Here is a 20927-nt window from a genome sequence, read left to right on the forward strand (position 1 = left end):
CATACGTGTTCAACACTAGAGCCACGCAGCCACGGCGAAAATTATTAGCAAATAAGTATGTTAATTGACACTTCACGAAAAAAAAAATAAAAAACTTTATCTGCATTTTTTAATTCTTTTTAAATACATACTTATTTATTGTTTACTGTGTGATTAATTTATTGTATCTGTTTACTTTTCTACTAACTGTGTGTGTGTGTGTGTGTGTTGTGGCAGTGAACGGTACACGAACGGCGGCTTCTGCTGTCTGCTGTCGGCTTGTCGTCTGTCACTGCCGCCTGCTGCTGCTCGCCATGGCTCTGCTGAGGGTGGGGCGGGCTGTGTGTCCCCGCCTGGCGCTGGTGAACACAGGTGAGGGGCTCGGGCAGGTTGCACCACGGGGAAGGTCAGCCTGCCCTCACCTGCTGGCTTTCTCTCACCTTGCCTCTTGTTACCTTGAATATCAGTTACTCCTCCGCAACACGCGTAATGACACATGTGCATCTCCTGGAAGCATGTGTGTAGCTATATACATATGTCCTGTATATGTACTACTACTACTGCTGCGGTAGACAAAGCTCAGGTTGCCCCAGGAATACTTTACTTCTCTAACTTTTCGACTGGAGTGTTCAGAGATACAGTGCAACTCTTCATCTTGTTCAACACTTATTCTCTGTTAAGAGGAGGTTGCTTAGGCATTATATCTTCAAATACTGGAAAATTTTCCTCAGCATATCTTTTTCCATGCCCTTTCATTGATAGTACAAGGGGCCATAACTTCAAGATATACCAGGTTAGGTCTCAGATTTAAGTCAGACGGAGATTTTTCTTCATGAGATGCCAATTTGTGGAATAATCTTCCTTTCGATAATATTAGTACTTTTAAGCATCTTGAAGCTCGTTTGGGGGACGTAGTTTAATTATGTCAATTAAGCTTGCCAGTCACTGCCAAGTATACACTGCTGCTTATGATACTCTTTCCAGCTAATTAATTAATTTAGTAATTCATCCTGGAATATCTTTCAATGTTTGCTGGCACATCAGCAGTGTGGCTTTCTGCTTTTTTTTACTATCTGAATGGGGATAGCAGGCTTACCAGGTAAGAATACTCGGTAGGAATCTTCAAGGCTTGACTTGGTTCCACAGGCCATGAACTGTGAAGAGTAGCCCCCTAGTGATGTTTTGGATGTTCCTTGGTGGGGCAGTTTCTTCTTGAAGGTGTCTTGAGTGTCTTACATTCAGACCATTGATTTATTGCAGAGAGCCGTGCATGGGTGAGCTCATTGGAAGAGGTGAGGAGGATCAATGGCAGAGAGGAAGCAGTGGTGATGACTGATGACAGCAAGACTATTGTGTGTTGGCACCCCCAGCCAGACATCCCTTATGAGATGACAAAGGTTTGTGCCACAGGTGGGCATAACCACCACAATACCCTTCACTACTAAATGGTTCATCTGCAATTGCTCAACTTTTTTCTATTCATATTGGTTCATTAAGCCATTTAGACACAAACATCAGGCTCTTATCTTACCATGAGTTTTCAGGTGACTGATAAAAAAATACACTTTACATAATATACTGGATGCAACAGGTATTTCACTAGTTTTTTGTACTTCCAGCCATTGCCCGAAGCTCCCACAGTAGATTCAGTGTTGAAGGTGCAAGCACAGGACACTAAGAAGCTGTTCAAGAACAAGCATCCATTCTTTGTGAACAAGGCACTAAGAGAGCTGACATTCACCACTAAACACTTGTGGTTTCCAAAGCAAGTATCTGACTACTAAAGGACTGCTAAGTGCTGATGCTAATGTCTTGAAACTTAAGATTTATGCATTGATAAGTGATACAGGACCTATAAACTTCACTTCACTTCACTTCAGTTTGGCTCCCTTTCTCCTTCTGTTTTTCTCTTCTACCTCGAGTTTACTTTTAACACCTTTTTTTTTCTCGTACGGAGATAGAAACAGTACAACTCTATCTCCCCTTATCACAACAGGCTTATTGTAGTTGTAGTCGTGGAGCTGCTACCCATCTGCTCTCCCTGCTTGGTTACTTGTCTGTGTGTGTGCATGCAATTCTAATATGATTTGTGTATTTTTAACTAATGCAATTATTTTCTTCCAGACCACAGAAACGATTTGCCAAGAAGAATCCTCCTCGAGACCGAGAATATTTATAGGATTTTAAGTGTATTTTCAATGTAAATAGTATGCAATAAATTTGTACTGTACATGTGGAATGTTGCTCTACCCAGTTTTGATTTGGTAACGTCTCTATCCATCAAATTAACTAGGAAACATGAAGACCTCAAGAAAAGAAAGTAACTTGCAAAACAAACTCAAGACATTAGGACAGAAGATGCCTAATAGTAAGAAATAAGACTTTCTCTTCAAGTGGCAGACTAATCATACATTTTATTAATGAACTAGCCTATCAACAAACTTATCTATGGACATTATTTATGATTAAAGGACATCTGCATTCTAGCAAATAATTTATTCTTTAAAGACATCTAGTAATGTACAAATAAAAGTACCTTATATGTTCAAAGGCATATACAAGTCCCCAGCAGTGCATGTGTTGGGATGCAGTGCCAGGATCTATACACAGGGAAGCAGCAACACTGCCACCCTGGAGGTCAGCCCATGCATGACAGCCAGGCCATGTGAAGCACACATTCCTCTGTGTCCAAGGTGTTCAACTCTAAACTTTTTTTTCCTGTCACTCAATTTTGTTCCTCTTGCATTCTCAAACCTGGCAACATAACTAATTTGCCCGCTGCCTCAGGACAGATTGCTGTGGGAATGAAATAAACATTACTTCCACGTTATAAAACTTCATATAGTTGAATGAAGAGGTGAATGAGATTAATCTACTAGAGAGGTGTACTATTCAGAGAAAAAGAAACTGACAAAATTTTCCCACAAATTTCTGTTACTACTAAAAAAACTCACCAGCCTGGAGAGGTCGACACATCTAGCAAATTCTTCCACTTGGCGGGCACAGCGTAGGGCTTGGCGAGGATGATCCTGGTAGCACGTCATGACAGACTCTTGATAATCCTGACACACTGGACTGCATGATGCCTTCACAAACAACTTCTCAACATCCTTGACGGCAGTGTTCACCTCCTCCTCAGACAGCTGGGACATTTTGCTGAACTGATGGTATGGACAGCAGTAACCAATCAGTACATAGAGACCATACAAGTGCATCACTAATGTCTCATACAACCTCCATAATAGGCAAATAAACCAATCTAGACCTACCTCCTGTTCCCTGGCGTCCATCTTTTCCCTCCAGTCACGATTGAGTTGCTGGAGCTCCTGTTCCTTCTCCTCCCTGAGTCGCATCACCATTAGGTGAGCTTCCTCAGCATAGATGGACCATGGTGGGATGTTGCCTCCTGGCTGGCTCAGAGCAGGAGCTGATCCAGCTCTATGGATCATTGTTAAAAATGTTCATAGTATGTATGCACTATCAAATTAAGAGGTCACATATACAGTACTGACCTCAAGACATCAGTATATTACATAACAATTTCATAAAGTCACTGCAAAGTAATGTGAGGTTCAATAAAAGTTCTGGGACTCTTTCCTAAAAAAGATTGCAGGAAGCTTGTAATGCAATCTTTACTGTCTCAGAAGCAGATCACAATTGGAACAAAGCAACTGAAACAACAGCATTATGCATAACCATCTTGTAACTAGTGATGACGGTGCAATGTAAATGCAATAAAAGAAGGTTAGACAAGTTCATGGATGGGGGAGATAGATGGAATTAGGTAGCTTAAACACACAGGGACTGCCTCGTATAGGCCTGGCGCCCTCTTGCAGCTTCCTTCTTTTCTTATGTTCTTATGTATATACACACCTGACAGCCACACCCACATCTGGCAGGGGTTCTGTAGCAGCCTTTTCAGGAAGATCCACAGCAGCAGCAGCAGTCTTTGCTACCTCGGGCACAGAGGGGCTGGTGGTTGAGATGAGCTTCTCTGGTGTAGTGTCACCTGGTCCGGAAGCTGTGCGGATATGACAAACAATCAATTCACTCACTAAATTATTCAATTCTTATTATATATCATAAAAGTATTCCCGTCCAACTTGGTGATGAATATTTCAAACTTATGATCACAAACACTGATAAACATTATGATAAAAGAATCCTTTTGTACCAATAATGGATATCTTCATACCAATGTTAGTTACAATGTTAGTGTCCACTATACTACAAAAATAAAATACTTAGTAGTCATTGCCAGGGATGGGACTGGACCTGAGCATTGGCAGATGTAGTAACCAAAACTGTTCAAAGCAAAATAACTTTTTCTATGGTACATTATTCACTTATACTCAGCTGTCCACCTTAATGGCCAAGCTAAGGCAGGAGCACGAGCCACCACACCAGTCATTGTGTGAGGGTGGGGAGTATGGATGAGGGAGGGAGGATCAAGGTTTGCTATGCTTCTGAGTCAACCACCAATACCTGAACCTTTATCCATTGTGCTGAATACAAGGCCTTTGTCACCAAAAAACTTATCTATAATGATGGGGAGCTTTCAGGCAATGATTTAAGTAAAATTTCAACCATGTAAATCTAGTGAGTCTATACACTTGACCTATTTTTCTTAGTTTATCATAACAAAATGTATGATGCTGATCTATGGAAATGAACCACAAGTGTCTTACCTGGATCATATCCCATGTGGGGCACTAATTCTATTAAAGGCTTCAAGAAGTTTTAAGAAGTTTGTTAGTAATTTCAGAACATTAGTTATGACACAGCAAGATTATATTCATGCAAGTAGTGTCACTGCAAAAGGAGTGTCAATAACATGGTTTCAAGAAATGTATTATTAAAGTACCTCAGGCTTGTACAGAAACAGCCCATAGGCAGATGAAACACATGACTATCTCTATCTCACACTTCACCACACCATCACACTTGGATCACTAACCTTACACAGGCCAGTGACAGCATATAGCAATGTTTTAGGCAGTAGCAAGATCCCCATCATGTGGCCAGCTGGCAGTACAGTGGTTAGGTGTGCAGTTTCCTCAAGGCTTAGTTGCCAGTGAGTAGAATTAAGCAAAGACAGGAATCTTATAACTCAACAGAAAACTTGAGCCAGTGTTAGTTTGAGGCAGGTAAGCGATTTACTATATGCTTTGGATTATCAAGTGGCCCTGTCACTACCTCCACCCACCCACACACTGGTTGGATGGGCCGCCACTCACCCTCAACCCTTGGAGACTCTGGGACAAAGAATGGGGCTGGGGCCGGCTCTGGAACAAAGACTGGGGCTAGAGCTGGTTCTGGGGGCGGGCCCGGAGCCGGTTCTGGGGGAGGGGGTGGAGCCAGAATTGGCTCTGGGATAAAAGGTTCAGGGGCTACCTGGGGGACTTTAGGGGTCTCTGGGACCTTTGGGATAGTAGGTACAGGTGGAGGGGCTGGGGAGGGTGAAGGGGGTGGCTCTGCTGCTGCTGCTGCTGCTGTGGCCTGCTGACCTTCAATTTGGCCTCGCAGACGGTATGCTAATGACTCCGACAACTGAAAATATGACTTTGTATTAGTTGTGCACTAAACAAATCAATTAATAATTCTTACATTTAGCAATATGTATACATCATGATATCACTGACTCACCGCTTCTGCTGGCCAGTGCCGACAGATGCGTCATAACTCATATCATAGAAAGACATTTAGGTAACAACATCTAAGCACTGATTGGCTATGTTCCACTGATCCAAGACATACAGTTTCAGTACACAACACCATGTGTGTGTCATGTACTGAAATCAACTGTACAGCTCGTGGAATGTAGCCAATCAGCGTGCAGATATTGCTGACTGAATGTCATATAGCGATAAGAATTGTTGGCAAATATATCAGCACTGGTCAGTCCACTCTTGGATACTAAAGAACTCATGAAATATTAAAGAATATTCCCTTAGATTTTTAACATCAAGATTTCTCCGATTTTTTATGCCCTATGCAAAGCATTCAATTCCCTACAGGCCCCAAAGCTTGTTGATGGGGAGCATGGGAGGAAGTGTGGACTAAAAATACCTAAAATAATAGTACTTCAAAATATATTCAATGCATGTACTGCAGTGAGCGGTAGCCAGTGTCAGCCCAACACCATAACAGGTGGCATGGCAACACAGGTGAGGTTCATATATGGACACACCTCACTCATTCACATACACCTACAGCCCCTGCTTGCATTATTGCTCAGGCCAATATGAAAATGTTACATTGCACCAACTTAATGACCACTTTTCTGTGGGAACGAAATTAATTTATTTTTCTCTCTTTCCTGGAAGTATACGCTACACTGGCAGCCAGCAGTACTAAATATATCACCCGATTTATCCCTTCTAGCCATGCAGTGTTTTCGTCTCTGTCAACACAAAAATCCTACCAGTGCCACAGCCGAGGGTACATTTCCAGGGAACAGCAGCCCCCTACCTGACCCCGCCCTCCACCACCGGCAGGAGGGTCTCGCCCCTCACCTTGATGACGCCAGCCTTATCATCGTTGACCAGCGTGATCTTCCTCGTGCTGTGGGAGGACCCCATGGTGACTCGGAGTACAGCAGCCGTCCACTAGCAGCACATCACCTCTCGCTGTCCTGCCCAGTCTCTCTCTCCGTCCCCGGCAACACCAACAACATCATGATCCTTCCTGTACACGGGACTGTTCTCACTTGTTTAACAAAATTTTCATGAAATGTTAGTTTATATATATATATATATATATATATATATATATATATATATATATATATATATATATATATATATATATATATATATATATATATATATATATATATATATATATATATATATATATATATATATATATATATATATATATATATATATATATATATATATATATATATATATATATATATATATATATATATATATATAATTTATTTTTTTCAGATACAGTTGAAAACCATAATTTTCTTCTGGACAAATATTATCATTATCTCTATGCTGTGAATTATTTGACTGATCCCTCAAGGCTTTCCCCATTGTTGATACTCTAGTACTTTTATTTTATTTTAACTCTATTGAGGCCCAAAACTGTCTCTTTATACCAACAACTACATGATGGTGCGTAGCTTATATAATTCCTATGTTAGGCCCCATTTAGAGTATTGCATACAGGCCTGGTCACCCCACTATAGGCAGGATATCAACATGTTAGAAGCAGTTCAGAGAAGAGCAACTAGGATGATACCAGCATTAAAGCGCCTGGAGTATAGAGATAGATTAAAGGAATTAAACATGTTTTCATTTGAGAGGAGATGTATAAGAGGGGATATGATAGAGTTATTTAAAATGTTCTCAGATACAAACTACATAGATGTGAGATCTTTCTTTACCTTAGAGGAGGGAAATAGGACTAGAAATCATGGCAGGAAGATTAGAAAGCAAGGCTGCAGGTTAGATATAAGAAAATATTTCTTTAGTCATAGGGTGGTAGACTTCTGGAATGCATTGCCAGAGACGGTTGTAAATAGCACTAGTTTGACAATGTTTAAAAACAGATTAGATAAGCACTTAAATTTATTAGATTTATAATTATGTATAGCACTGCATGATAGTTTTTATAAGAAATTTACTATAGTTAAATAAGACATGATCCCCATGTATGGGGACCACAAATTGTAGAGGATTTCGCTGCAGGACTTAGCCCTGTTAATGGGCCAAATATTTAGAATTAGTATATAATGTATTGTGTACTTGTAAGTGTATCTTTAAGTACTGATGACGAGGTCGCTGTGCGACTGATACAGGATAACCTAGATGGGCCCTGGTGGCCCTTTGTTATCCTATTATTTATGTTATGTTATGTTAACTACGTTTCATTGTCTTCCCGTCCTGCTTTCTGTTACCACCTGGGTTCCCCATCCATATAGCCATTTAGATAAACTTTTCTGTACTGTATTTTGCTTATTTGTCTATATTCATTTATTCCTCCTTTTCTTTTTCTCCCTATGATTTCTTGTATTCCTCTCTCTCTCTCTCTCTCTCTCTCTAGGATATGATATTTCATTGCACATTTACTACACACACGTGCATAGGTATATTTTTATATACACACAAAAGTAAACAAAAGGAAGAGAAGTAAACATACAAAACAAATAGGGTAGTGAAAGATTACTTTGTAAGTGTGCTGTATTAAAAATCTATGGACGAATCACAGATCTCACCACCACTGAGATTATTAACAATGATTATTACAGAGAGAGAGAGAGAGAGAGAGAGAGAGAGAGAGAGAGAGAGAGAGAGAGAGAGAGAGAGAGAATGCAATATTTATTATAACAACAAAATAAAGAGGAGGAATTCTCAATGATCAAGACACTGATTTTGTTATAAATAACTAGAAAATACAAGAAAAAAAAGAACTTCACAAATCATGACAAGTAATCAATTGGAACCATGGCTACAATTTGATATGATTGTTATAATTGCTGAAATCAAGATATCAAAATTCAATCAATTATCTAATACATAAACAGAAGTCAGTAAGCAGTTACTTGTTGCTAACGTGTTTAGTTAGTCTTCCTATGTAGGTCATTGTTTAGTGTCCATAATTATGTAGCACGTACACCCATAATGCTTCTTGGATCTTGTTTACTTTCAAAAACAGTACTGTGTACTGAAATCTACCAAGTAAAATCAGAGTTAACAAAAATAACTGATTTGCTTTTCTGAAAAAAAATCATTTATATTTCCTATTATCCAAAGCTGCATCTTAATGAACAAGAAAGAAAAGGGAGAGAAAGAGGGAAAAGATGAAGGAATCATGGTGACAAAAAGAAAAGATAAAGAAGAATGGGGAAATGAAAGTAGGTGAGGAGACAGATTCCAAGTGAGGGAATGGAAGAAAAGATGGATGGAGAAGATTAGATAAACCAGAAGCAAAAGGCACTATGAATTCTGCTGTTGTTGCCACTTCTCAAACTTCTTCCTCTGTGCCTCCATCAACTTTGTGAGTTTCTTGGTTTGGCTCTTAGTGATCTCCTTTCCCTCTGCATCATGAGTGGGCAACCCATTGGCATCCCACTGTGAATATTCAGAGGTACGGAACATTTCCTTGGGATCTGTGGGTAGGACAGCTTTCTCCTGCTTCTGCTGCTGCTGCTTGGCTTCCTGTTCTGCCTTCTTCCTGGCCTTCTCCTGTCTCCGGATCTCCTCCTGCTCTTTCTTGGCACATATCTCAGCCATCAACTCCCCAGGATCCACTACTTTGATGCTTGGGGCACCTGCAATGGCATACATTGTCCCTTCACAATGGGGTTGTTATCTATCCCACACTTACTCATATTCTGAGACCACAGCAGATACAGGGTTCTCTCTATAAATTGCCCCACAATTCTACCTGGCTCTACAAGCCAATCGGCCTTGCCAAATGGACCCAAACCCCTTCCTTAAACTCTACTAGACCACCATTGTCACTCTGTAATTACCTCTGCCATGCACAATCACTCTTGCTTGCTGCCTGTGAAAATAGCACCCACCTTCTCTGTATGGATCCTACAAAGCAATAATAATAATAATTCATCTATATACCAAGCCAGCAATCCCATATCAGTCATACTTTTAGCTCCATCGGTCCTCAGTGGAAAGGGAAGTCTTACAGACCACCATATGATACCCAAGGAGCACATAATAATTGCAAAATGCATATATAAATACTTATGTGAGTATAAAGTACACACACACACACACACACGCCAGACTCACCTGCTTCACGATCTTCCAGTCTAATGCCCAAGGGTGGCAGCAACTCATCCCTGATGGAGTCACACAGCCCCAGCAGGCGTCCCCGCATTTCTCCAACCTCCAGCTCCTTGTCCCTTGACCACTGACGCAGCTGCTCCCGAATGTTACCCACCACCTCTGCCACAGCCACCACCTTCTCCTGTCCCAACAACCCCGTCACATTGTTACTATATCACCCTTAATACATCAATAATACTTTCCATCTCTTTGTTATCTTCCATACACAACTATTACATTGAATATCTATATGCCCTCTTCAAACATACCTATATATTACATTATTAACATTTACCTGGAGTAAACACTCACTTACCTGACTACCTGAGGAAGATTTATCTCCTTGAGGAACACCAAACATTTTCATCAGCTTCCAGATGTAGCTGTTGATGTTCACCAGCAGTTGCGAGTTCACCTGAAGAAGTCATTGAGCAATACATCAGTCACCTGTCTCAGTCTGGACAGAAATACTCCACTGACATATTCCTGATAATCCTACTGAGTGTCAATGAAACTATTAGGGTGCCTCTTGCTATCAGTGAAAAGTATAGCAGCAGTTTCATCACAGCCTTATGTATCAAACTTAACACCACAGGTCAATTCAATCACTATAAAGGATATATATTTACACTTAATGAATGTAGACAATCAAATTAACATGAAGATATCTTGGTCATTCTCACCTGCGGGTGGCTGTTCATGTATTTGTTGGCCTCAGTGAGCAGGTCTCGGATGGTGTCAAGAGCTGTCCTGGTGTCAATGTTATCACACAGAGCTTTGTGCACATCTAACCTGTGTTGGTAGAATACACTCAAAATATGCCCCTAATTATATTCACAAGAAGAATGAATACAATTAAATCAGTGATCACAAAAACCCAGCTGATATTTAGTCCTGTACTACTAAATAAAGAAACACACCTGGCAGTATTGAAGGCCTCCTGCAGGGCCACCTCAGGTCCTGCCCACTGTGTGCTGGACAGCCCTGCACGTCGCACCAAGTCCTGAACATTGAGGCTGAATTCTGTGATCATCTTGTAGTACTGACGTGAACCCTCCATTGTGTTGCTGCAAAGGAAGAGGTAACAGGAAAATTATCATAAAAAGTCTTCCATTTACAGTCCTGCCTTTCTTTGACCTTTGAGCCTGTGACTGATGACATCCATTACCATAGGAAACAAGGCCACTGTGACCTATGGGTATGCCAAAGAAACTTACGAGCTATAATCCAGTGTGTCCTTCCAGGAATGGAGGAGGAAGGAGATGCGCAAGAGAGCAGGGGAGTTTTCAGCCAACGCCTGCTTGATGGTGATGAAGTTCTTGAGACTCTTGCTCATCTTGCAGCCATCTATATGCAAGTGACCCGTGTGGAGGAAATAGCGTACCCAGTAGTCATTGTTGAAATATGCCTCGGCTTGGGCCAATTCATTGTCATGGTGAGGAAACTTTAGGTCCACACCACCTGCAACACAACATATCACTGTCACTACCACTAAACTACCCGTAACTGTGTGTGATTCTTGCAAGGAACATCTTCAAGGACAATGCAAATAATGAGAGAGAGAGAGAGAGAGAGAGAGAGAGAGAGAGAGAGAGAGAGAGAGAGAGAGAGAGAGAGAGAGAGAGAGAGAGAGAGAGAGAGAGAGAGAGAGAGAGAGAGAAACCTGACTAATCCAGGCCTGCCATGAAGCTGCCCAGCAAACACAGGGAAATGTAAAGACCTGTGTGGATGTCAATGGACTCCCCAAATATTTCGGATGCCATGGCAGAGCATTCTATGTGCCAACCAGGTCGTCCAGGTCCCCAGGGGGATGGCCAGGCTGGCTCCCCAGGCTTGGAGGCCTTCCACAATGCAAAGTCATTAGGGCTGCGTTTCTCCTGTGCCGATGCAGCTGACAGGGCACCCTCTCCCTCTTCCAGAGCTGCCTGATTGCCATATGCTTCAGGCACCAGCTGTCAAACATACACAAATTGATATGAATATTCACAGTTGTTATTTACAGTATGACAGATGAATAGATAGATAAAAGAGCATGCTATAATGTATTGAAAGGATGACCTACCTTAGCATAGTAGTGGTTGGGCTCAGCATCAAACTTGGCCACATCAAAATAAACAGAGTTATTGGCTTCATAAGCATAGCCATTTTCAATTATTTTTGCCACATAATCGACAATCTGTGGCACATACTCTGATACCCGTGTCACCACATCTGCTTCCATTACCTGCAACACACATCACTGAGTCACACCTTAGCATACTCATGACAGAAGGATGACAAACCTCTCTACATACAGAAGGAATGAAGAATTATATCTTTAGGATGAGACACTTTGAACAATGATCTACCTAGGATAAACAATAGAAAATAAATAAAACTGCTGTTCAAATTAAATTGAAGACCTAACTGTACGTGCAAATCGTAAACACTGACAGGGATAAAAAACAGAAAGATTGTGGAAGTATTTAAGGGTAGAAACATTATGCTTGTGATAGCTCTTTTACAGCACTAAAAAACTCGACTTGCTTGTGCCTACGAGTCCTCTGTTAAGACAAACACTATGGCACAAGGCTGGCAGCACCCACATTAAGGGCTTCCATGTCCTTGTTGAACTCATCTTCATAGTGGCGAGGCAGCTCACTGAAGATGGAGTTGTCAGTCACCTCCTTCCCCTTTTGCTGGTCGAGCCATTCTCCCAGCACCCCTTCAGCACACTTCAGCAGCTCCTCCTGTTTCTTCACAGCCTCATCTTTTGTGGCTGCCTTGAGTGCATCAGCTGCATTTTTTACCTACAAAGATCAGATATTTAATTACATACTTGGATAAAATTGGTAGACTTACAATAGTATAATTTACCACAAAATTTATACCTTTATTTGACATGATGTTTATACCAAATGGGTTTATGGTACTTTTTTTGCTGTAAGAAAAATTCAAGATAAGATAACCAAAGAAAGCCACCTTAAATTGCAGATATAAAAGTCACTATCTCTTACTGCATAGCATTACACCACTCTGTAATATGCAATAGGCAATTCATATGTTCACAAAGACAAAATTCTAATGTCCTACCCAAGCAATATTTGGTTAATCTTCAGTCTTATCACTATAGTACCCTAAAAACATCTCACCCATCACTACCACCTCACACCATCACACTAAATATCACAACGTCAATGCCACACACCACCACAGCCACTACACACCTTCTCCACCTCAGCTAGCATCATCTTGCGTTTATCAGGATCAGTGGTTGCTGCAATGGCCTGGGTATGATGCTCTAATGCTCGAGTGAGGTCTTCATACACCTGATCCCACTGCTTTTGTGATCTGGAAAGGTTCACACAAATAAGAAGCCATGACAAGACATGACACTTTGTTTTACTGTAAAGGCTGGGAGAAAAAATGGCATAGGAATGAAGCTTTACAATAAGGTTATTAATATGCAATTGTATTCTGTAATTAAGAAGTTGCAATTCTGGTCAGAGACTTGAACATTTCATTTCATACATCCTCAAAACCACTTCCTCTTCCTTGCTCTCCACTAAGCCACTTCCTCTTATGGACCACTTACTTGCGGTACTGCTGGATAAGGTGCCTTGTGCGGGCCCGCTTAATAATCTTGTCATCAATATCAGTGATGTTCATGACATAGTGGATCGGGAACCCAAAGTAATCCTGCAGGACACGGCGCAGAATGTCAAAGCTCACATAGGATCTGAAGGGAAAGGGCATCAACAAGCATGAATCTTTAATTTCCTAAGAGATAAGTACTCCAAAATAATGCAGCACCATCAATACATCTTACTCACCTGGCGTGGCCCATGTGGGAGTCATCATACACAGTGGGGCCACAGCTGTACCACGTCACCACTCGACTCTGAGGCACAAACACTTCTTTCCGGCGTGTGAAAGAGTTGTACAAGTGCAGCCGGGGCACCTCCACCCCCTCAGGGGCTGTCCATCTGGGATCTGGCCGCTTTGGCATGACTCACCCTGATGGAAACAAGTATCTAAGGTATGTCCTGTAATTTAGCTTAGGTTAGTGTTCATAGAAAGCATCCTGGGACAGGGAGGGTAAGGAGCAGCCACACCCAGTTAGGTTAGGTTAGGCTAAAAATTTCCTTTTTCTTTCTGTGACTATAAATTTAGCTTCCCCCACCCTAAAACCCTTGCTTTCCCACCAGGTTCCCAGGCCATCAGCCTGTGGTTGGGCACGTGCACTCATGGCCCCACCAGCAGGCTGTCATCATCTACCGCCTACACTCACCCGTCCACCTGTGTCTCTGTGGCCTGGCTCTTCTCAACACTGCAGTCAAAGACCCCTTTAGACTGTGCAGGACAACGTCTGAACACCAGGATAGTCACTCCTTATCTAACGCCAAGTGTAAGTCACTACACTCACCTTCCCGCTGACGACGTGTCTGTGTACCGCTAAACACGGTTGCCAGTTAGCAGTTAAGTGCCGCTTAGTGAGCACTGCCACAGAGCACCGTGAGTCCGTGTCCGTGACCGTAGTGTACTGCCCAACTCACACCAAACCCGCCAAATAAACAGCACAAAACAGCGATGCATATTCCCTATGAAGCAAGGTTGAAGCTGTTAAAATTGCGCTCCTTAGATTAATGAGACGTATAGTTTTAGAGACTTTTTTAATGGTATAAGTGTTATAACAAAGCGATCATAAACATTAAATAAAGTTCTTGGGATACCTAGAGCCATAAATAATGGGTTCAAGCTTGTCTGCAATGTCAGTGCTAATCAGCTGAAATAGATGGCCGTCTTAGCAAGTTAACATTCATCATGTAGGGATATATCAGTATATCGTTTCAAGGTTTCTCACGAGATAAGAGCTAGAGTCTTAAAAAATCACGGATTAACGGGAAGCAGGAAATGCGGAGTGAAGGAGATAATCGTGACACAAGCTTACGATAAAAATTTTTATGCTTCGATCAGTCTAAGCGAGAGAGCGCGCGTGCACGAAAAATCTGTACCTATCTTTGTATCTAGATATAGGTATAAATTCAGAGAATTACATAAAACTCAATAGTAATTTGCAAATACAAAAGGAAATGGAAGAGTGAAATAGACAGAGAGGTGAAGTGGGTGGGACTCAATATATGGAAGAATGAGATGGAACGAAAGAGTACTCTGGAATGGTACTACAAGGAATACGAAGCCCCGATGTATGAAAAGTGGTATGGTGGCAGCCTGGGTGGTGATCTCTTCCGAGCGAGGGGACAGTGTATGCAGTGAATGCAAGAAACTACATGTGGTTTGAGTCCCGCAGCAAAGTGTGCCAGATGTGTGACATGGGGGAGTACGAGACGGTGGAGCATGTCATGCTGGAGTGTAAGAAGTATGAGAGAGACAGGCATTAGATGAAAAAAGTTATTTTGAGTGAATTGGGACATAATAGGGAAGAAAGAGTAGAGAAGACAGGAAGAGAATGGATGGTGTTGCTGCTGGGACTGTGTAGAGAGACGAGTGAAAGGATGATTGGGGCTGTGAAGGAGTATCTGGAGAGAATGTGGCGAGCGAGGTGTAGGGATGATTAGTTAACAGAATACTGCTCTCTTTTTTTTTCCTGTTTCTTGTGTGTTCTTTTTTTTTTTTTTTTTCCTCTACAGGAGCTGCCGATCCAAAGCCTGTGGCTCCTGAGCGATCCCGAGCCACCTGAAGAATGAAGATCAAAATCAAGATCTTGTTGACACTTGGCTGCCAGATCTATCACCTGACATTATTGTTGGGTACATCCGGCTGCGTGCGTCATTATCCAGGTAATCAATAGTTCCATGTCCTCAGAGGTTAAAGTACGGTACATAGGCCCGTCAGTATGTTGTAAGCTAAATACTCTATTCGCAAGACACCGCAAAGGAAGCAATGAGGTGTAAGTGACCTGGTCATCTTGGAGGAGGCTAACTACTAGCTTGATAGGCTTACTGATCCCTTGGGATCAAGTAACCGTAAGTTTTCCATCATGGAGTCGATAGCAGACGGCATGTACAGCCACGTGGCGTGAGGTGTGTGGGGCGGTGAATCCTGTTAGATTTAAGTTAATACAACTTTCACTCAGCAATGAGATTGGGGCAGGAATAAGGTGTGTCCATTTTTATGCATACACTTCTTCAGCAGTCTAGTGTATGAAATGGTAAAAATGTACAGCTCCTTCCTTCGGCAAAGAAGGCCGTTTTCACCGTAACTATTAAAAATCCGAAATTTGGTCATTTAACTTAACCCCATCAATTAAACCAATTTTACAAACTTGTAACCTAATTAAGACCTAATCTAACTTTTTTTCATGAAAAAAGTACATACTAGAAAACTGAATGTCAAGTGAGAAATTCTTGATTTTTTTACATAAGATAGCAAGAAAGTCATTAAGCTGTTCTGACAACCAACAGATATCTGGTATCACCATGAGGTTGCTCCTCATTGCAGCAGTGTTGTTGGCTCCCATCACGTGAGTAGTACTAGTGTGGTTTTCATGGTCTTTGTTGAGACATCCATTGCAAAACTATAAAACAGCATGTGATGCCGATGATATTTTCTAGATATGTTTTGTTAAGGTTTTACTTTATATGCACATTTATTATAGGGTTTATTAATCAGCACAGGGGATTGGCCTGTTAAGATAAATTCTGCCTACTTTCCTCTTGCATAACGTTGTTAGAAGAGCAAACCTATGAGGGATAGGTATGCCTCAGGAAGCAAACCTATCTATTTGCAGAAGCAGACGTGCCATAGGTAACATTATTAGTTGTGAGGTTTGGGCCATCAAGAAAATGTCTGAACACTTCAACCCACAATTGAAAGAGATTGTTCCCATGGCCCACTGTACCACATAAGTAATGTCTTTGCACATATAACATTCCTTGTGTTTAAAGTATGGTGTCTACTGATGGAGTATTGGTACATGATGAAATGAGAGATGGTGGTGGTGTGCTTCCAGAAATGCTGCTGAGAAGATTACTTGGGATGTGCTCATTTTCACCCAGCAGTGGCCCATCACCAGTTGCATTAGTCACAAGGAGCATCAGCATGGTTCCTCATGCAACCTCTTCCCCAACATGACCTCTTGGACTGTTCATGGACTCTGGTGAGTCAAACTTACTGTATTGTTTCTGACTTGACTGCTTCATGATGTGTTGGTAAGCTCATTATTACGTTGCTGCTTGCCATACACCATTCTATCATTATAACTTATTGTAGATAATCCTTTCCTTCTTGGATCATAAATTCTTGTTTTAAGATCTATCATCAACAGAAACATTCTGAAGCATCTATCTGCTAATGACCTTCTGTCTCAACATCAGTATGAATTCTATAATGTATGTTTCAGGCCAACCACACTGGGAACCATTGGTCCAAATTTTGCAATAAAACATGGCATTTCCATGAAAAGGAAATAATTGACATTGAGCCCTATCTAATCAAGTACTGGGGCAACATATATGCTGAGGATTCCCGCACCTCACTGTGGAAGCACGAGTGGCTGAAGCACGGCACATGTGCTGCTCAGCTGCCACAATTAAATACTCAGAAGAAATATTTTGAGAAAGGTAAAATCATGAGTTACTTTTATGCATTTTACTTCATATTATAAGTAACTTCTCATAGAAACTTTGGCCTTGTAGTTCAAAATTATGTGAAATTCCAGCTATGAAGATTTCCTTTCTTGAAGAGTCAAAGGGGTTTTCACAACAGTAAAGTCACACTGTATCAAGGCTTCAGGACTTCATGCCTCTAAAACCTGCACTCTCCTGTCATGTAATGCTGAATGGGAAAGCACTGGAATGTAGTTCAAGGTAAAGTTACCTGTACACCTTGTTGCAGAAACAAATTATATTCAGGCTACAGTACACTCTGGGATAGAAGATAGAAATGAAATGCATTTAATGTAGCATGCAATTAACTTAACTTGTTTCAGTATTTAATTGTTTACTTGGCATGGCAGGGCTGGAGTGGGTGGTGCGGTATGATATTCTTGCCGTCCTCACTAAGAACAACATCATGCCATCTGATTTGGAGACACATTCGGTCAAGAACATCTTTCAAGCTGTCAAAGATGCATTTGGAGTCAATCCAGCCATCGATTGTATTTATGATAAAGTAATATGCCAATGTTTATGATATTAAGATTTTGACTAGGATGAGATAACTTGGTGCCAATAATATGTAAATACCAAGATCTTTCTTTCAGCCAGGTAAGTAGGAAGTTCTTGGCTTGAGCATTACTTCATTACCATGCATGATGTGAGTTTCATTAATTTTTTTTTTTTTTTCATGAAGTCGCTTTTCATCAATCAATTTAAAATTCATAGATTATTTAATTTAGTTTCACTGATATGAGGCTTGTAGGACCAAAGAACAAGCCCGCCAAAATATAGCTTTGAGGTATCAGCCTCTAAAATTTTGCAGTCATAGTGTTAAGTCACCTTTATCTCTGCTGCATAGTCAAATTTTGCTTGCCAACTTATGCCAAGTTATAAAGGAGGGTTATGCCTATCTCATTCCATCCCAAACTAAAAGATGCTGAAATGGTAAGTTTGCCCCTTTGGCTCTGGATGCCTCATATGTACAATATTAAAATACAGTAGCTTTATGTGTGCTTGTTTCAGAGCACTTCTGTATCAGTAAAGAAAAATGCCACAGGTGTGAAGATCCAATGTGTATAAAGCCATTTGTTTCAGAATACTAGACAGAACATTCTGTCCCAGATAAAACTCTGCTTTGACCCGTCACTGAAATTAGTTGACTGTGATGGCATTATTGGCTTTGGGACCCATCAACTAGGTAATTGTCCGTCAAAAGGCATCACCTACCCAGCCACTGTCAGGTGTGTATCTCACTTCGGTAGTTCACCACTGCTGGTGTATGAGAAATATTTAATATTTATAAATAATGAGCAAATGTTTAACAGAATTACTCAACCTTTTGGTCAACACTACTTTTGATTGTCTAGTGAAAAAAGGAAACCACAGTTATTAAAAACTTTGCAAATATTTGTTTGGAAATAATGGTTTAAAGAAATGCTGTATGCAAAAGAAGGTACATTTTAGTTAAAAAGTTAACCCAAATCTATCTTTAGAGAACTGAATGACAGGTAGACTTTGCTATGAGGATGTTTTTATAATTGGCAATAGTGTGCATCCATGAATGTTTATGTTCCTGGTTGTTTTCCCTCAGCAATGGTGACAAGACTTATAATTACCCCAAGAAGCTTGCAGTGGCTCACACCCGTGCCTGGGATGAGGCCAACTCCCGCTGCAATTCATGGATTTGCCGTGCTCTTGTCTATGTTTATGTCCTTACGTGGATGACTCTTTAAAATTTGTGAACAAACACAAAAAGTGAAAAACATCCAGATATTGTTGAATTTTATAATTTAGTGAAAAACATTCAGATATTCTAGAATGTTATAATTTATGCTGAAATTGTTTGTTAAATGAACATTTGTTTCTTCTGCAGGGTGTACATAGTCACCCTCCATAAGGTTATACTCACTTTACCTTTTTAACTTATAATATATATATATATATATATATATATATATATATATATATATATATATATATATATATATATATATATATTTATATTTATATACCTGTTTTAAGATTTCATATTTAAAGAACACTTGTGATGTATTTTCTTCAAATGTTATTAAGAAAGTGGTGAAGAGATGGTTCCTTACTACGTGGAACAAGTTTTCTACTCTTATTTTTAGCTATAGTGACATGTCAACTCAAGGGATTTTAGCGAGCAAATATCATAGGCCAAAAGTCATGATGTGTCAATTAAGCCACACCTTTCTCAACCCACAATTGTGTTCCCATCATACTCAATGTGGGGGAGGGTTCATAAAAGCAGCACTTGTATATCAATTTATGCCTTTAATTAAGATCTATAACTCTGTGTGAGATTTGTGGCACTTTAAAGATGGTGGTTGTGTATCACTGTGCTGGTCCTTGTGTGATCCTTGGTGTGTCACTATTCAATGCACGCTTTACTTCCAGATAGCAGTTAATCCATTTTCTAGTGATGGCCAGATTATTTGTTATGTTGTGCAATTGAGAGCCTGTTTATATGTAAAACGGTGAAATACTGGTATTGATAAAATAGAACTGACATTTGCATATTGCAGCTTACTGATAATTATACTGTTTTGTATGTAAAGAGAATTAAATGAGATAGTAATTATATCTCAAGTCAGGGAGTGAAAACCATAAAAGCATCTCTGGGTAGATAGTACTAACAGGATTGCTTTCAAAGTTTTGCTGAACATTTAGCTGCATATTTTTACATAATTCTAAGATGCAATGTTTGTATTACCACCAGGTTTCTGTAAATTGTTTGAAAAAATTAATAAATAATAGAATACAATGGTGTATCAAAGTTTGTATTTAATCATTTGACCCAGGGTTATTGAGAGAGAGAGAGAGAGAGAGAGAGAGAGAGAGAGAGAGAGAGAGAGAGAGAGAGAACAAATACAAGTACATATTTGATACCTTTTATGATGGAAATATTTGTCTTCCAAATATCTACAAAAATTTCTCTATGTATAACAAGATCACAATAAATTGTAAGATAATTGTCTTTTATATTCTTTACACCTAACCCTCCGTTATCGCATTTAGGCATTATCACGCACTTATGAAAATCTGCAAAATTCAGTTTTAGCACTTCTGGAAAGTTGTTATCGCACACCCGTAGTAGTAGTAGTAGTACAGGCAAGCAACCCCCGCTTAACGAAGGTTCACACAATGAAATTTCGCTACAATGAAGGTTTCATTTTACTACCATCTGCTCGTTTAACGAACACCAAACTCGCTTTAACAAAGTTTTATTCAGGTAATTTTTTCCAAGTTTGAAAGGCTTGCTGTATCATGCAAGCCAAAAGGCTTTTGAATACACCAGCGCCTCTCGTGGACAACACGCGCACCATTCACTGCCTCTGTTCAAAACAATAACAGCGTCAGCAGCAGCTCATCTTCCCTCGCTCAATTTACCACCAAAACGGCCTGCAATGTCGCCTAGCATTGCTAAGAAGACCAGAAAATCTCTTACTCTCGAAGTGAAGCTGGATATTATTCACAGACACGAGGCGAGAAAACTAATAGCATTGCTCGCCACCATCTT

The 20927-nt window shown here is 40.4% G+C and overlaps 4 protein-coding genes across 6 annotated transcripts; 2 read left to right on the top strand and 2 right to left on the bottom strand.

Annotated features, from left to right (window-relative positions):
- Window positions 1-183: 183 nt before the first annotated feature.
- Window positions 184-2211, top strand: LOC123509791 (39S ribosomal protein L42, mitochondrial-like). Its single transcript, XM_045264344.1, has 4 exons — window positions 184-351; window positions 1240-1376; window positions 1599-1744; window positions 2104-2211. The coding sequence occupies exons 1-4, from the start codon at window positions 294-296 to the stop codon at window positions 2156-2158; spliced, it is 396 nt and encodes a 131-aa protein (XP_045120279.1). The 5' UTR covers window positions 184-293; the 3' UTR covers window positions 2159-2211.
- A 249-nt stretch (window positions 2212-2460) lies between these two features.
- Window positions 2461-6658, bottom strand: LOC123509789 (MICOS complex subunit MIC19-like). 2 transcript variants are annotated; one of them, XM_045264338.1, is made up of 6 exons: window positions 6495-6658; window positions 5487-5529; window positions 3853-4000; window positions 3249-3417; window positions 2934-3140; window positions 2461-2775 (listed from the first exon to the last, which is right to left on the bottom strand). In XM_045264338.1, the coding sequence occupies exons 1-6, from the start codon at window positions 6558-6560 to the stop codon at window positions 2746-2748; spliced, it is 663 nt and encodes a 220-aa protein (XP_045120273.1). In that variant the 5' UTR covers window positions 6561-6658; the 3' UTR covers window positions 2461-2745. The 2 variants fall into 2 exon arrangements, with proteins under 2 accessions (XP_045120273.1, XP_045120272.1); XM_045264337.1 differs by having other exon boundaries at window positions 5217-5529; window positions 6495-6657.
- Window positions 6659-8163: 1505 nt separating this feature from the next.
- On the bottom strand, window positions 8164-14339 carry LOC123509788 (cysteine--tRNA ligase, cytoplasmic-like). 2 transcript variants are annotated; one of them, XM_045264334.1, is made up of 13 exons: window positions 14191-14339; window positions 13598-13781; window positions 13360-13503; window positions 12992-13115; window positions 12371-12574; window positions 11848-12009; window positions 11506-11737; window positions 11003-11246; window positions 10706-10852; window positions 10469-10577; window positions 10102-10200; window positions 9750-9927; window positions 8164-9268 (listed from the first exon to the last, which is right to left on the bottom strand). In XM_045264334.1, exons 2-13 carry the CDS (start codon window positions 13771-13773, stop codon window positions 8934-8936), a joined length of 2154 nt encoding a protein of 717 aa, XP_045120269.1. In that variant the 5' UTR covers window positions 13774-13781; window positions 14191-14339; the 3' UTR covers window positions 8164-8933. The 2 variants fall into 2 exon arrangements, with proteins under 2 accessions (XP_045120269.1, XP_045120271.1); XM_045264336.1 differs by having other exon boundaries at window positions 14056-14191.
- Window positions 14340-15606: 1267 nt separating this feature from the next.
- LOC123509794 (ribonuclease Oy-like) lies at window positions 15607-20176 on the top strand. The gene is given in 8 exon segments (XM_045264346.1): window positions 15607-15675; window positions 16190-16248; window positions 16738-16884; window positions 17128-17156; window positions 17159-17347; window positions 17743-17897; window positions 18479-18624; window positions 18975-20176. Coding segments are annotated over 7 exon segments (852 nt in total). The 5' UTR covers window positions 15607-15675; window positions 16190-16204; the 3' UTR covers window positions 19117-20176.
- Window positions 20177-20927: the final 751 nt, after the last annotated feature.

This window comes from Portunus trituberculatus, chromosome 27, assembly GCF_017591435.1.
Source record: "Portunus trituberculatus isolate SZX2019 chromosome 27, ASM1759143v1, whole genome shotgun sequence".
In the NCBI taxonomy this organism is placed as follows: domain Eukaryota; kingdom Metazoa; phylum Arthropoda; class Malacostraca; order Decapoda; family Portunidae; genus Portunus; species Portunus trituberculatus.